This window comes from Pseudonaja textilis, chromosome 13 (assembly GCF_049901715.1).
Source record: "Pseudonaja textilis isolate UNSWEBS1 chromosome 13, rPseTex1.2, whole genome shotgun sequence".
Lineage (NCBI taxonomy): Eukaryota > Metazoa > Chordata > Lepidosauria > Squamata > Elapidae > Pseudonaja > Pseudonaja textilis.
This window is the reverse complement of record NC_142002.1, coordinates 20372340-20385491: the sequence shown is the minus strand read 5'-3', so window position 1 is coordinate 20385491 and position 13152 is coordinate 20372340. Positions and strand designations below refer to the sequence as shown.

General features: G+C 47.1%; 1 protein-coding gene across 4 annotated transcripts; it reads left to right on the top strand.

The window, feature by feature from the left end:
* Window positions 1-1619: 1619 nt before the first annotated feature.
* BNIP2 (BCL2 interacting protein 2) lies at window positions 1620-12723 on the top strand. Of its 4 annotated transcripts, none has more exons than XM_026709589.2 (11): window positions 1668-1783; window positions 4434-4578; window positions 5058-5116; window positions 6247-6414; window positions 7461-7637; window positions 7761-7863; window positions 8311-8442; window positions 8643-8729; window positions 8824-8922; window positions 9560-9595; window positions 11044-12723. In XM_026709589.2, the coding sequence occupies exons 2-11, from the start codon at window positions 4529-4531 to the stop codon at window positions 11090-11092; spliced, it is 960 nt and encodes a 319-aa protein (XP_026565374.1). In that variant the 5' UTR covers window positions 1668-1783; window positions 4434-4528; the 3' UTR covers window positions 11093-12723. The 4 variants fall into 4 exon arrangements, with proteins under 4 accessions (XP_026565375.1, XP_026565374.1, XP_087797828.1 ...); XM_087941702.1 differs by having other exon boundaries at window positions 1668-1792; window positions 4459-4578; XM_087941703.1 differs by having other exon boundaries at window positions 1702-1783; window positions 6312-6414.
* The last annotated feature ends 429 nt before the right edge of the window (window positions 12724-13152 follow it).

Here is a 13152-nt window from a genome sequence, read left to right as displayed (position 1 = left end):
TTAAGTTGCCAAGTGTGAACAACCCTGCGCTAAGCCATCAAAGATACAAAATGTTAAGTCCGAACTGAACACACACGATTTGGTCTGTTGTCCAAAACCAACTAGTTCAGGGCTTGCTCATTTCCTGAGTGGTTTTTCACGTCTCCATCTCCCTTTCCTCTCATGCATTTTTCGTTCGGATTGAGAGATAATTTTGGACGTGAAGAGCAGTTGAAAAGGAAACCATGCTGCACGTCCACAATTAGCCACGTCCTGTATCAGCTGCAACATCAGGCTGCTTTGCAACTCAAGCATCTCATTAATGACGGGAACTTAGCATGCAAAATGAACCCTGGAAACAGCCAGGAGTGGACCAATTAACACCCCCTCCCCAATATGAGGTCTCTAACAATACCCGGGGTGCACAGCTGCTCCTATGCTTGTGCCCAGCTTCGCCCCATGAAACAGGTGGAGCATCCCGTAGCCTGCCAAACAGGTGACAATTTCTGAAAAGCACTATAGATTTATTTATTTTTTCACATCTGGGCAGATCATCCACTTTTCTTAAATCCCCCCTCAGCTACTTCCAAAAATGAGGGAAAAAAAGGAGTTGCAACACTCTCCCACACCAATAGAGGGCGGCAAGGAAGACCTCTTGTTGCCCCTAGTGGTTCACCTAGAGTGCTACAGGCCAGAAAGAGAAGTTTTAGCCCCTCCCTTCCCCACTTCTACCCAGGTTTGTTCTGTGCATCACCTCCAAATCCTTCCCGGCTTTTCATTTCTTCCATGTTCAGGGATCTGCCTGCCATCCTGTGGACAAAGGAAAATGCTGCAAAACAGCAAATTTTTCCCAAGGGCGGAAAAAAAAAAAAGCAAGACAGAACGAACCCCATTGCAAATAAGTCATTGTTCTAAATAAAAGAATTGTTATAATAAATAAATCTTGCTTTTAAATTCCTTCCTTTTAGGCTGAATGTAGCCGAGCCTCAACAGACAAACCTTTACTGTTCCTGCTAGAACAAAATAAAAGATAAATCAAGGTCATAGACCACCTTGAGTTATGGACACAGTTCTAAGTAGTAAGTCATAAGAAGCAAAGTCCTCCAGGGAGAGGAATAATGGAACCTCCAACTTTAGGGGCAGTATACCTGATGTGCTGCTTGTGAGTGACTGGAGAGAGATACCTGGCTGGATCTCTGGGCGCTTTTTATGTTCCGTCGGGGTGGCTTTAAAAAGACTTGATTGACCAACAAATATGGATGATAATGTAAGTTTGACATTGTAAGTTTGACATTGAAGCGTATTGTGTGAATCAGCCCAGGGTTTCCTAAGCAGAACCTGACTGCATGCGTGCAGACAGCCACTTATTCTGCAACAAACAACAGCAACAACAATAATAATAAACTTCTGCAAAGATTGCATGTCCCACTAGCTCTATTTGCATAAACCACGCCCACCGCCTTGGAGACCACGCCCACTGCCCGACTCGGGAGACGAAGGCATCGCGGCGACAAAACCAGAAGGAATCTTCGCTTTAGACGCATGCGCAATTTACCCGCACGGGTTAGCCGCTGGGAGTTGAGCACCGCTCGGCGCATGCGTCCTTGGCCCCTCCCTACCACGCCCTTCCAGCCGCCTCCCAGTACGCAGGCGCAAAATAGCGGCCCGCTCCGTTTCCCGAAGAATAGGAAGAGGGGGGGTTGCGTCCTGTTTCCTGTTTGCTCACGTGTCCTTCCGGGGCAGGGTCGCCACCTTTGGGAGGGGTCGTCCGGCCGGCTGTGAGCGAGAGAGGCACCGCGAGGAGGTGAGGATTCTCCTCGGGGCCGGAGAGGGATTATTATGGGATGCGGGAGTCTCGGAGAGGGGAAATGGGGCGGGGAGGGGGTTCCCCGCCTTTCCCTCCCTCCCCAAGATCCTTGGCCAGCTAGATTTCTACTTGCAGGGAGCCTGTGTTGCTTTCTTTCTTGGAGGGCGGGGCTCTGAGGGGGAAAACCCCCATATTTGCTCCTCACAGTTCGGCCTCAGGTCGTCGTCAACCCCCCACTCCGGTCGGTATCACAGGAGGGCGGGTCCAGCCCTTTCAAGAGGAGGGGCCAGGTAGCCCACCTGATTGGTTCGTTTGGGTCCCTCTGGATGTGATTGGGCAGGAGCTCCTTGGAATGACCCGCATGGGGAGGGGGGCGGTCCAACTTTGTTAGGCTGGGGAATTCTGGGAGTTGAAGTCCACAAGTCTTAAAGGTGGCCAAGATTGGAGACCTTCGCTCTATATAGCCTTACAGGTAGTCCTCGACTTATGAAATTTTCATTTAGTGACTGTTCTAAGGTGCAACAGCACTGAAAAAAAAAGGGGCTTAGGGCTGTTTTTCACGCTTCTACTTCTGCTACCTAACGATTGCCTGCAATTTGGCGTTTCGAATCCCGTCAGGCTCAAGGTGGACTCAGCCTTCCATCCTTCCAGGTTGGGTGAAATGAGGACCCAAATTGCTGGGGGCAAATAGGGTGACTCTGCAAACTGCTTAGAGGGCGGTAAATCCCTGTGAATCAGTATATAAGTCTATGTGCTATTGCTACGGTCCTTCCTTTCTCCTCCTTTCCCTCTTCCCTCCCCTTCCTTCCTTCCTTCCTTCCTTCCTTCCTTCCTTCCTTCCTTCCTTCCCTCCCTCCCTCCCTCCCTCCCTCCCTCCCTCCCTCCTTGTGCAATGGTTAGAATGCACTATTTCAGGCTGACTCTGCCCACTGCCAGTAGTTCGATCCTAACCTGCTCAAGATTGACTCAGCCTCCCATCCTTCCAAGGAGCCAGATTGTTGGGGGCAAAAGGCTGACTCTGTAAAAACAGCTTAGAGAGGGCTGTAAAGCACTGTGAAGTGGTGTCTAAGTCTAAGGGCTGTTATGGCCATTGCAGCATCCCCGTGGCCACATGATCAGAATTTGGTGACTGACTCCTACAACAACTGCAGCCGCCCTGGAGGGAGCTGGGCTGTTTTGAAACCTGTAGCTTGACTTCCTTGTTTCGCCCTTCTAATGGGAAGTGGAATGACTCAAAATGTGTTTCCTCCGGGGCTTGAGTAGGCAGAAAACTCACTTTCAAGGGACTATGATTAATATATCCTTTCCAAGCTTGCCCTGTAGCCGTTGCCGGCTACACCCAAAACCGTGGTTCCCTCTCCTACCAGTTTCCTTCTTAGCGATCTTCCAAAGTACCTTCTTGTGGCCTGACCGTTAGTGGCTCCTCGACCAAATCCCCTGGTTTTGACCTGCCTGGCTCTGTCTGGGCGAAATTGAACAGAATTATGGTAGGTGTGATACTGGAAGAAGTGCCTCTGCCTTGCTCTCTGTTCCAGTGAGGCTGGAAGGATCCCCCTTGTTGCAATTGTGATGCTAATATGCAAACTTATTGTGCAAGGCTGCCCACCACAACGTGCGTTCTCTGGTGCCCTAGAAGATCTCTACAAAGCAACACATCTGGATAGATGAATGGGACATCTGCTTATGAGGCCACTGCCGTACCCCTGCAGAAATTGTATATATAATTATGTGGTTGGTGTGCTTGGGCTTGTTTCTCTGCAGTCATGTTCTCATCATAGGCTAAATATACAAATAAGTATTCTTCCCTAGCTTTTCCTAAGAAATATGTTTGTAAGAAGAGCAGTTGATGGATTTGCACAGGGTGGAAAACATTCCCAGCCCCTTTCAGGAATGGTTAACTCCCATTTATAGGGTCAGTTCCGGTTTTGCTGATTTGCTCTCACATAGTGCCCCGGTTGTATAAGTTGCTGATACCCCCCCACACACCTTCTCTCCCATGCTGGAGCTGAGGGTGTAACAAAGGGCGTGTGTGTGTGTGTGTGTGTGTGTGTGTGTGTGCGCGCGTCCCTGGCAACCATTTATTGCAAACGGCGAGGCACAGTTGGTGCTCGTGGCAGGTGAAGGGCATTCAGAGATGGATCCTAAATCTATTAACTTTCACAGTTTTAACTCCCAATTTAACTTCTGTGGACCTCAACCCATATTTAAGGGGTCCTCAAGGGGTCCTTAACGTACCTATCTCCATGTCATGTTTTAGTGTTGTTTTTTTTTCATTTTTTTTTCTTGTTCGGATGTGTTATTTTTGTTTGGTGAATAAACGTTAAATGAGACCGGAAGAAAGGAGGTCTCAGCTCAGAAGCTTTGTTGTTTGATGTACCTTTTTGGGTTTGGGATGCCTGTATTGGTAATGGGTGGCAGTTTTTCCTTTATACCTGTGTCCCCTGGATGATGAGCGTAGTCTGTGTGCTGAGATCCGTTTCCAAAGAGATACGAAAAGGCGCTCTCTGAGAAAAAGCATAGACTGCAAGAGGAATATTTCAGCAGAAAGGGAGAAATTGCTGCTGCTTTCTTCTGCGGATGAACTCAGATGCTAAATTAGGGCTTCCTAGGAAGTCACTCCTGCCCTGACTAAGCTCCTCTTCAACAGAAACATATTTTGCAGTTCCTCACACCTCCCAACAACAATACTCTGGAACTCTGGATCACGACGGAGCTCCGTTAGCCCTAGAGGCAAAGCTGAGGATGGAAGGAGTGGAAGTCAAGGAGGAGTGGCAGGACGAAGACTTTCCCAGGTAAGGCCCAGCCGACTTGTTTTGCTTCACTTGGGTTGGAAAACGATGTCGGAGATTGTATAATTTGCAGTACGTACAGAAAATTTCCTTGGGCAGATTCTGACTCAAGGCGTGGTGGTGATGAAAAATAATGCAATTTATTGCAATGGGTTATTTGTATGCTAGTGGGAGTAGCAGTCCTGATCAGCAAAGGTGTCTTACAGACCATTGTGGGAGGCTGTTTATGCAGCAAGGGTGGAGAAGGTGCACAGATATCAACAGGAACAGGCTGGACTTTTGTGCAGTCCGGAAGTGTTCATGTTAGTGCGTCATCTCCTGATACAGCAGGACTCACAAGCGGTCTGGACTCGAAGTAGTTGTGTCGTCCACTTGGAATCAAATTGTTGTGAGCTACTGCGACTCTTAGGGTTACAGAAAGGAAATAGGAAAGGAAGGAACTTTGATCTTGACTACATTTTAACGTCTGCCCTCTATCCCAGACCTTTGCCAGAAGATGACCATATGGAAGCTGGGCCCGCTGAAAGCGGAGACCAATCCGGTAAGTGCCTCCATCTCGGTTGGAGTAGTAGGGAATTTGATGCCCCCGAGATATTGTGAACTTGACCTTCGAGCTGAGGCAGCTGAGGCAGAAGTTGACGTCTGCTGCTATCAATTAAATTAAAAATGTGACATTGTGCTGCTCCAGGTCACAGCAAGAATAAGAAACTCTGGTGGGACACGTGATATATTCTGATGTTCCACTTCAGATTTTGTTTTTGCCTGATACTCCCCCGGCTAGTTCCAGTATTCTAGAAGTGATCAAAACATTTTAATGTTGCAATTCTACAACTTTCAAATACTGTTTTCTCTAGAGGGTGTGGGGGGGGTATTCCTAACCTACTTTAAGACTTGTGAACTTCAGCTCCCAGAATTCCCCAGCCATTCATGCTGGCTGGAGAATTCTAGGAGTTGGTCCAATTCTAAAGTGGCCAAGGTTGGACAGTCCTGCTATAAAGATTTTCCCACTTTGGAGAAGACTGAGGCAGCCTTCCGAGGAGTGGTCTAACCTTGAATTTGACTACCATAATTATGACAGTGGTTTGAAATCAGGCTACATTTGACAAGATCAGAGCATTTCAGTAAAGATGCACTGGAGCAGGGGTCTCCAACCTTGGCAACTTCACAAGTCTTAAAGTTGCCAAGTTTGGAGACCCCTGCACTGGAGTGTTTAAGACCAGTAGCACTGGGAATTCAAAACATTGTGTTCACTTCTGATGGATCACAATGGACACAAAATAGTGTCTTTTTATGAAAGAATAATGTTCACTTTATTAGAAGGACCAAAGTTACATATATGATCTCTGCAGAAATGTCAAAACAGATTCCAAACAGAAGAGAAACAAGTCTTGTATTTAATTCTAGAACTGTTGAGTATATTATTAATTTCTTTGCTGAGCGAAGTGCCTGTATTATCTCCCTTTTAAAAAGTAAAGAAAGATTGTAACATAATGCTTACGTTCGATGGGCTTTCAACAATTAGCCCTACTTCTCAACAACAAGTAAAGTAACTTCTCTCTCTCTCCCCCTTCTGTTAAATAGTCTCGTTTCTAGTTTTGAGGCTTCTTTTTTCTAGCTTTGACATTTACCACAAAATCACCTATTATCTTCCCCTACCTTTCAACCTATTAGAAATTAATGGCAACAAGGTTAAGAAGAAACTAATAGCTCCAAATATAAACTTGACTTTGGATCAGAGTGAAGAGTCCATTTTATCCGGCTTAGAGGCAAGTGGAGATATTGACTTGGACGATATAGACACCCCCTCGGAGAACAGCAATAATGAGTTTGAGTGGGAAGGTAAGATTTAAAAATAAAATAGCAACGGAGTTTTATCCTTAGGTGTGTTCCCTCTCGGGCGCTGTTGCCGCTGAGCCTGCTCCTTTGTATGGGTGTTTCACAGGCATTGAAACGGGAGGGTGCAGAGTCCAACGCTACACAAATGCTTGGCTTATTTTTATTTATTTTTTTACTGTGGGTGAGAGGCGGGTCCAGTCGTGTGTCATTGCAATAAGGTTTCTATCTCTTCTCTTTTTAATGCCGCTGTCTGCGTTTCCCTGGAAGGATAGTTTCCCTTAACCCAGCCTTCTGTCCTTGGAAAACAAACTACTAACTTGCTGAAGTAGTTTTTCCCACCTCTGTGGTAAGGCTTGCACTACTGAAATCTCTTTTACAAAACCAGGAGGATGATTTAGTCCTGGCTAGCGTGCACACACACACACACACACACACACACACACACCCAAGATCCCACGTAGCTTTGATTGAAAGATTTGTCTATTTGCATGACTGCTGCAAATCGGGGCAGTGAAAATGATTTGACAATCAGTGGAAAAATGATCGTTGAAGGGAAACCATCCAGAGCTGTCAACTTCTCAAAGAGTTTTCAGGAGGCGTCTGCACCACCCTAAATATTCTGAATATGTTTTTTAAAAGACCTTGCTTCTGTAATTTGGGCATGTCAAACTTAAATGCTGATTATTCTTTGTGGAGAGCAACTCTGATGTAGAGAACATTGATCAAAATGAGACTTACGTACATTGATTTTAAAAACCTGCAAGAGATTTCACGTTTTCAAAGAAAAGGATAATATTCCCGGTTAGCTCAACTTTAAAATCATTCAGTAACGGTTTAATTCCTCGATTCCTCGTTCATTTTCATAAGGGAACGTTGACCCTTCGAAACGTGAGCCTGTCACTCTGAAACACTTAACTGACCAACCCATCCGTGCGGCCCTGGGAATTCTGGGAGTTGGAGTCCACGCCTCTTAAAAGTTGCTGAAGTGGGGGAACCTCGGTCTGTTAATGTAACGCCGCTTCCAATCCTCTGTTTTCCATGGCGGCCAGATGATCTTCCAAAGCATAAAAGCACCGATGCCGTTCGGAAGGGCTCCCTGCTGGAATACACGGCCTCGGAAGAGAAGGAGGAGGAACGGCGATGGCGAATGTACCAGATTGGGGACCAGGGTCACCGAGTAGACATGAAGGCCATTGAGCCCTACAAGAAAGTAATTAGCCATGGAGGTAAGTGCTGACTTACTATAATGCTTGATTCGCCAGACCGGCTCTCTGCAGCCGCAGGAAACCTTCAAGGAAAAAGCATCGTTGTGATTGCTATTTTTCCTCTCTCTCTCTCTCTCTCTCTAGGTTATTACGGGGATGGGCTAAATGCAATTATTGTCTTTGCGGTTTGCTTCATGCCGGAAAGTAACCAGCCAAACTACCGATACTTAATGGATAATCTGTTTAAGTAAGTGGCGGAGCGAACAGGTAACGCTGCTTTCGTCTGGAGTTAGATTTTGAGGCACCTTATCTGGAAGAGTGGTTGTCTCTGTGGAGCTGGGAGGGATGATTAATTACAAGATTAATTAATTATTTTACTTATTAATAAATAATACAATTATTATTAAAATAAAATTATTTATTTTATTAATTATTAATTATTTTATAATTAATTACAAGATTAATTACCCCCCCATATGAACAGTCTCATTTCCAAAGACGAGTTAAAGGGATCAGATTGGATTGGGAGCTTCTCTTGACAGACAGAGAGGTTGTAAAATGCGGGCCAATCTCACTTAACAATGGAAACGTTGGACTCCGTTGTCGTAAACCGAATACTACTACCTGTATTGCCTGGTCTCGGTGTGAATCAAGCTGCCAGGCCAGCTGTTTCTTCCTCTTTTCCTCCCCACAGATACGTTATCGGCTCCCTAGAATTATTAATAGCGGAGAGCTACATGATTGTTTATCTCAACGGGGCAACCACCCGGCGGAAGATGCCCAGCCTAGGTTGGCTCAGGAAGTGTTACCAGCAAATTGATAGGAGGTAAAGATTAAATAGGGGCGGGGGGGGGGGATAGAGGAAGAGGTGCAATGCATTTGGCAGAGCAATGCAGAGTTCTTTGACGGGTGGGAATTGGGGAAGGGGATCTGCCTCATGCGGCACTGGGGTCACCGCATAATTTTTCGGGAAGAGCGGTGTTGCCAGCCTGTTGCCAACTTCTGTGTCGCTTTTGTTGCTCTTAGGTTAAGGAAAAACCTGAAGTCCTTAATAATAGTCCATCCTTCCTGGTTCATTAGAACGCTCCTGGCAATCACAAAGCCGTTTATTAGGTAACACATGCAATATCTATCCTTTTTTTGTTGTTGTTGAGCTACGTGTTTAGCGCTGTAGCCATGACTTTCGTTTCCCTCCTGTCTCTCTCAGCTCAAAATTCAGCCAGAAAATCAGATACGTCTTTACCTTGGCCGAGCTGGCAGAGCTGATCCCCATGGACAGCGTTACCATCCCTGAATGCATAAAACAGTAGGTCCCCTTTCTTTTGTGTCCACGGCCCCCCCAAAGAGGGTCTGAATGTTTAGGCCCGAAGGGCTCCCCCCTCCATGGAGTTGGTAGCTAAAAGCCAAACGGATTTGCTGGCACACTCTTGGGAGCTTTCTCGGAGAAATCACCTGCCCTGCCCAGATTACAGATCAATAGAGTGGGAAGGGACCCTGTAGGTCATCTAATCCAACCCCACCCCCCACCCAAGCAGGAGACCCTACCCCATTTCTGACAGAGGGCAGCCCGGTCTCTTCTTGAAAGCCTCCAGTGACGAAGCTCCCACAACCTCCGAAGGCAAATTCTGTTCCTTTGGTTGGTGGTTCTCACTGTTATAACGGAGGCTCCAAATCAGTTATTTCTATCTAAGTTTGATCCAGCTGCTGGCCTGGGATCCTCATTTCCCTTCCCAGGGGATGGAGCATCAGAGATCCCACCTGCTCTAAATTTGGGAGAGAGACACTATGATCTCTCCCACGGAGGGGAGGGGAAACCCCTGGTTAATATCATTGTTATGCCTCAGTGATGGGACGTGCTCGGCTAAGTACGTGCGGTTGGCTTGGGTTTGGCGAGTCTCGAAATCTGCGCCAGCTGTAACTAAAATTGAATTTTCCCCACTAAGGTATGAAGAAGAAAAATATAAAAAGAAACTCCAAAGGTACCTGCACTTCTTGATCAGGAACGCGTGTCTCCTCACCTTTTCTGCTCTGGGCTGGCTTTGGGAAGGGAGGTGGCCGGCTGGTGTGCACGCAGCAACACCTGGGGATGGGAATTCACCCTTGCTTGCACGCTTCTTGCGCTCCTGCCGCGCTGCCCACACCGCTGCTTGCTTCCAAGAACGATAAGTAACCCCCCAGAGCTGAGTCTTCGCTGTCTAGCTGCAGGTAGTCCTCGACTTACAGCCCCAACAGAGCCCCCCATTTTTGTTGCTAATTGAGATATTGGTTCAGTGAGCCTTCCCCCACTGTACGGCCTTCCTGGCTTTCGTTGTTAAGTGAAATCCATGCCGTTGTTAAATTGAGCCACACGGTGCTGAAGGGAATTCCGGCTGGTGAGAAGGTCACAAAAGGGGACCCTGCAACCGTCGTAAATACGAGCCAGTTTTTGCCAAGCGGCTGAATTCTGATCGCCTGACCACCGGGAGGCTGCAGTGGCCGTAAGCGTGGGGGGAAAAAAATGGCTGGTGACTCCCTTTTTGTTTGCAGTGCCGTTGTAACTTTGGCCGCTAAACGAACGGCTGTAAGTTGAAGACCGCCTGTATGAACGCTGACCTTCAGACCGAGGGCTGCAAATGCTCCCCGTTAAAATTGGGAAGCCGTTGGGCTATGAAACAAGCGCTTAATTTTACACTGAGGGTGATTATGACCCCATCGACCTTGGTTCATCCACCTTAAAAGCGGACGGAATCGCTCCTTTTCTTTCTTCCTCCTGTGCTCTTTGCGTTTGCAATCCCTCCTTCCCCCTTCTCCCCCACCCCCATATTTCAACGCATGCAGAGCGCTTCTGATGGGGCTTTTAACCAGAGCGGCCTGCTAATAACATTACTGACCACGCCGTCTAACTTACTGCGTTCATTGCTGTGGCTGATTAACAAATCCACTGGATCCAGAAAGTGCTGGTTGTCCGTAATTGCTTCAAATCCGCTCCCCTCTCCTTTTCTCCTTTGGAGGGAACGGCTCAGAATATGGCAAACTTGGCAAAAAAAAACCCTCCCAAAAAGCCGATCCCATCTCCAGCCCCAAAAGGTCTCTGGCCCACTCCCCCTACGCTCCTTGGGACCTGATAGGATTACTCCCAGGAGTAAGGCTGCCAGACCTAGGAAGTTCCTGTATTATAGCCAGAACAACATTAAAGTAGTTAGCTTGCACTCTGCACAACTCTGTGAGCCCGGTCATTCGCACCTACGCAAAGGAAAAGTTGCAGAGTCCGTTTCATTTCTCTGTTAACTATCACTGTTCAAAGTTCCCCTCCAGCCTGTAGGAACCTTCCTGCTTTTACTTGGACCAACCGTTTCACCGCAATTGCTAAGTGATAAGTTTATTTATTTTTTTCCTCGGCGCAAACACTTGCAAAATATGACCCGTATTCCTTCTCTCCGACAAGCAGAATTGATCAAGAATTTAATGGGAAACAGGAGCAGAAGTCTGAACAGTAAAAGAAAAGAAAAAAGTATTTCTGAATTCAAGCCGAGAGTGAAGAACACGCTGGGAGATTTGAAGCCGGGAAGAACACGCTGGCCTTCTGCGTCCGGACTTGGCCTGTTGGGATGATGCGCTGCCGACCTGGGTTTGCACGTCCCGGGCTATGCCGACACTTCATAGTTGCCTTTAATTATAACTTTTACACGGCAGTGTCACAAAGGCACCCTAGGAGGGGCACCTCTTGTTATATTGCGATGCTTATTCAGTAAGTATTTATATGCTTCAACTTTAAGGGGAGAGATAATATATATTTATATATATATATTTTTATGACTCTTCAACGCATATTTTATAACGTTCATCTGCAAAAACGCCTCTGAGACACACTAGCCCACCCATGACGGTTGTCGTTTACTTAGGAATAAAATGCATGAGAATTTCTTATATGTGGTTAAAATGCTTCTTGGCTAAGGAAGAGAGAGGTGGAACTTCGGTTATCCGCTACGCTGGCAAGATCCTTTGCTGTTTCCACTGCGGGGATGGGCCTAGCCCTCGAGTTGGGCGTCCTCGGCTCAAACTCGATCCAGCCCAAGCCCTTCCGTGGTGGAGCTCCGAGGTTTCAACTCCCTCCTCGCCGCCTGGACAGAAAGATCCCGTAATTGAGAATAATAGCATTGTTTGGATGTTAGGGCTGGTGGAGGCTGTTTAGCTCTGGATGCCCAGCGAGTGACTTAAACATTTGGGTGACATTCCAGAGCGGAACGGGGGCGGCCTCCCACCTGGCCTTCTCCTTGCTACCACGGAGGAGACCTCAGTCCAACTTCTGCTGCTGTGCCTGGCTAGCTTGCTGCCCACCCATAACGTGGAGCGGAGTTGCAGAACTTGGCATCAGGATGTGGCACTCGAGAGGAGAGGAAGTGTACCCTGAATTAAGGACAAGGACAGCTTAGCCCAGGGGTCTTCAACCTTGGCTACTTTTAGCCTGGAGGACTTCAACTCCCAGAATTCCCCAGTCAGCTTTGCTTCATCTCCTGTGATCCCTTTCTCTGCAACCTCTCCATTTTCATTTAGTTCTCTACAATTCTGGTAGTGGACGTCCACAAGCTTTGCTGGCTGGGGAATTCTGGGAGTTGGAAGTCCTCCAGGCTTAAAGTGGCCAAGGTTGGAGACCCCTGGAGCCTTCGCTTAGACAGGCTGTTGTGAAGACCACCCTGTGTCTCTCACCAAGGTGGAAGAACAAATGTTACGTGGTTATTTCGTACTTTGGAAAGCAAGGCTCTTGAAAAGGGCACTTTCCACCAGCACTAGCTTCACTTTATACACCTTTTTTGAAAGGAGTCTGTGTGTTTGTGATGCATGTTTTACCTGTTTCAACAGCCCTCCTCAGTCAGGGCGCGGATGTGTCACATGCACGAATTCCTAGCAGGTTCATCATCAAAGCCATAGTGGATTGTAGCAGAAATGTTAAGGTTTTGTTTTGTTTTTTGAAAGCTTGGGCATCGCTCTTATTTTCATTTGTATTTAAAATTTGTGCGTGTTGTTGGCAACAGTGTTTTCTTGTTCCCAGTGTTCGGTTGTGGGAGGGTGGGGGGAATACTGCCCGTGTGTCGTTCATAACCCAATCAATAAAACATTTTTAAATAAAGAATGGCCTTTAATTGGGTATTTGTCGTAAATGCTTAAATTTATTTCTTTTAAGATGGGGAAAACGCTACTCGTCTTGCTTAACAAACCCAAATCTTCACCTTGCTGGAGTGAAAACGGGACAGTTGCGTTACTTGGGCCAAGGACAAGAATAATCGCTGGGTCAGACCTTGCGGGATTTTCAAATGCTGCGGGTTTTCCTTGGTGCCCCTGTAAAGCGTCTGAAGCGGTGGGGGCGCCCGCCTATTCAAACACCAGACAGCAAAAAGGGAATTATTAGGCACAGAAAAACAACTTTGCCACTTTTTTGGGGGGCCACGTGGCTGGCCACCTCACCTGGTGCCAGGAGGGTGGTATTGGATCCACTGGGTACTCAGGAGTAGCGTTTGCTCCCTTTTTCCAGAGGATCTCCTGGTGGTCTCCCATCCAA

Coding starts and splice junctions, on each gene's coding strand:
- BNIP2 (XM_026709589.2), top strand. CDS start 4,529: ATGGAAGGAGTGGAAGTCAAGGAGGAGTGGCAGGACGAAGACTTTCCC. Junction 6,415..7,460: donor TAATGAGTTTGAGTGGGAAG/GTAAGATTTAAA, acceptor CATGGCGGCCAG/ATGATCTTCCAAAGCATAAA. Junction 9,596..11,043: donor TATAAAAAGAAACTCCAAAG/GTACCTGCACTT, acceptor TCCGACAAGCAG/AATTGATCAAGAATTTAATG.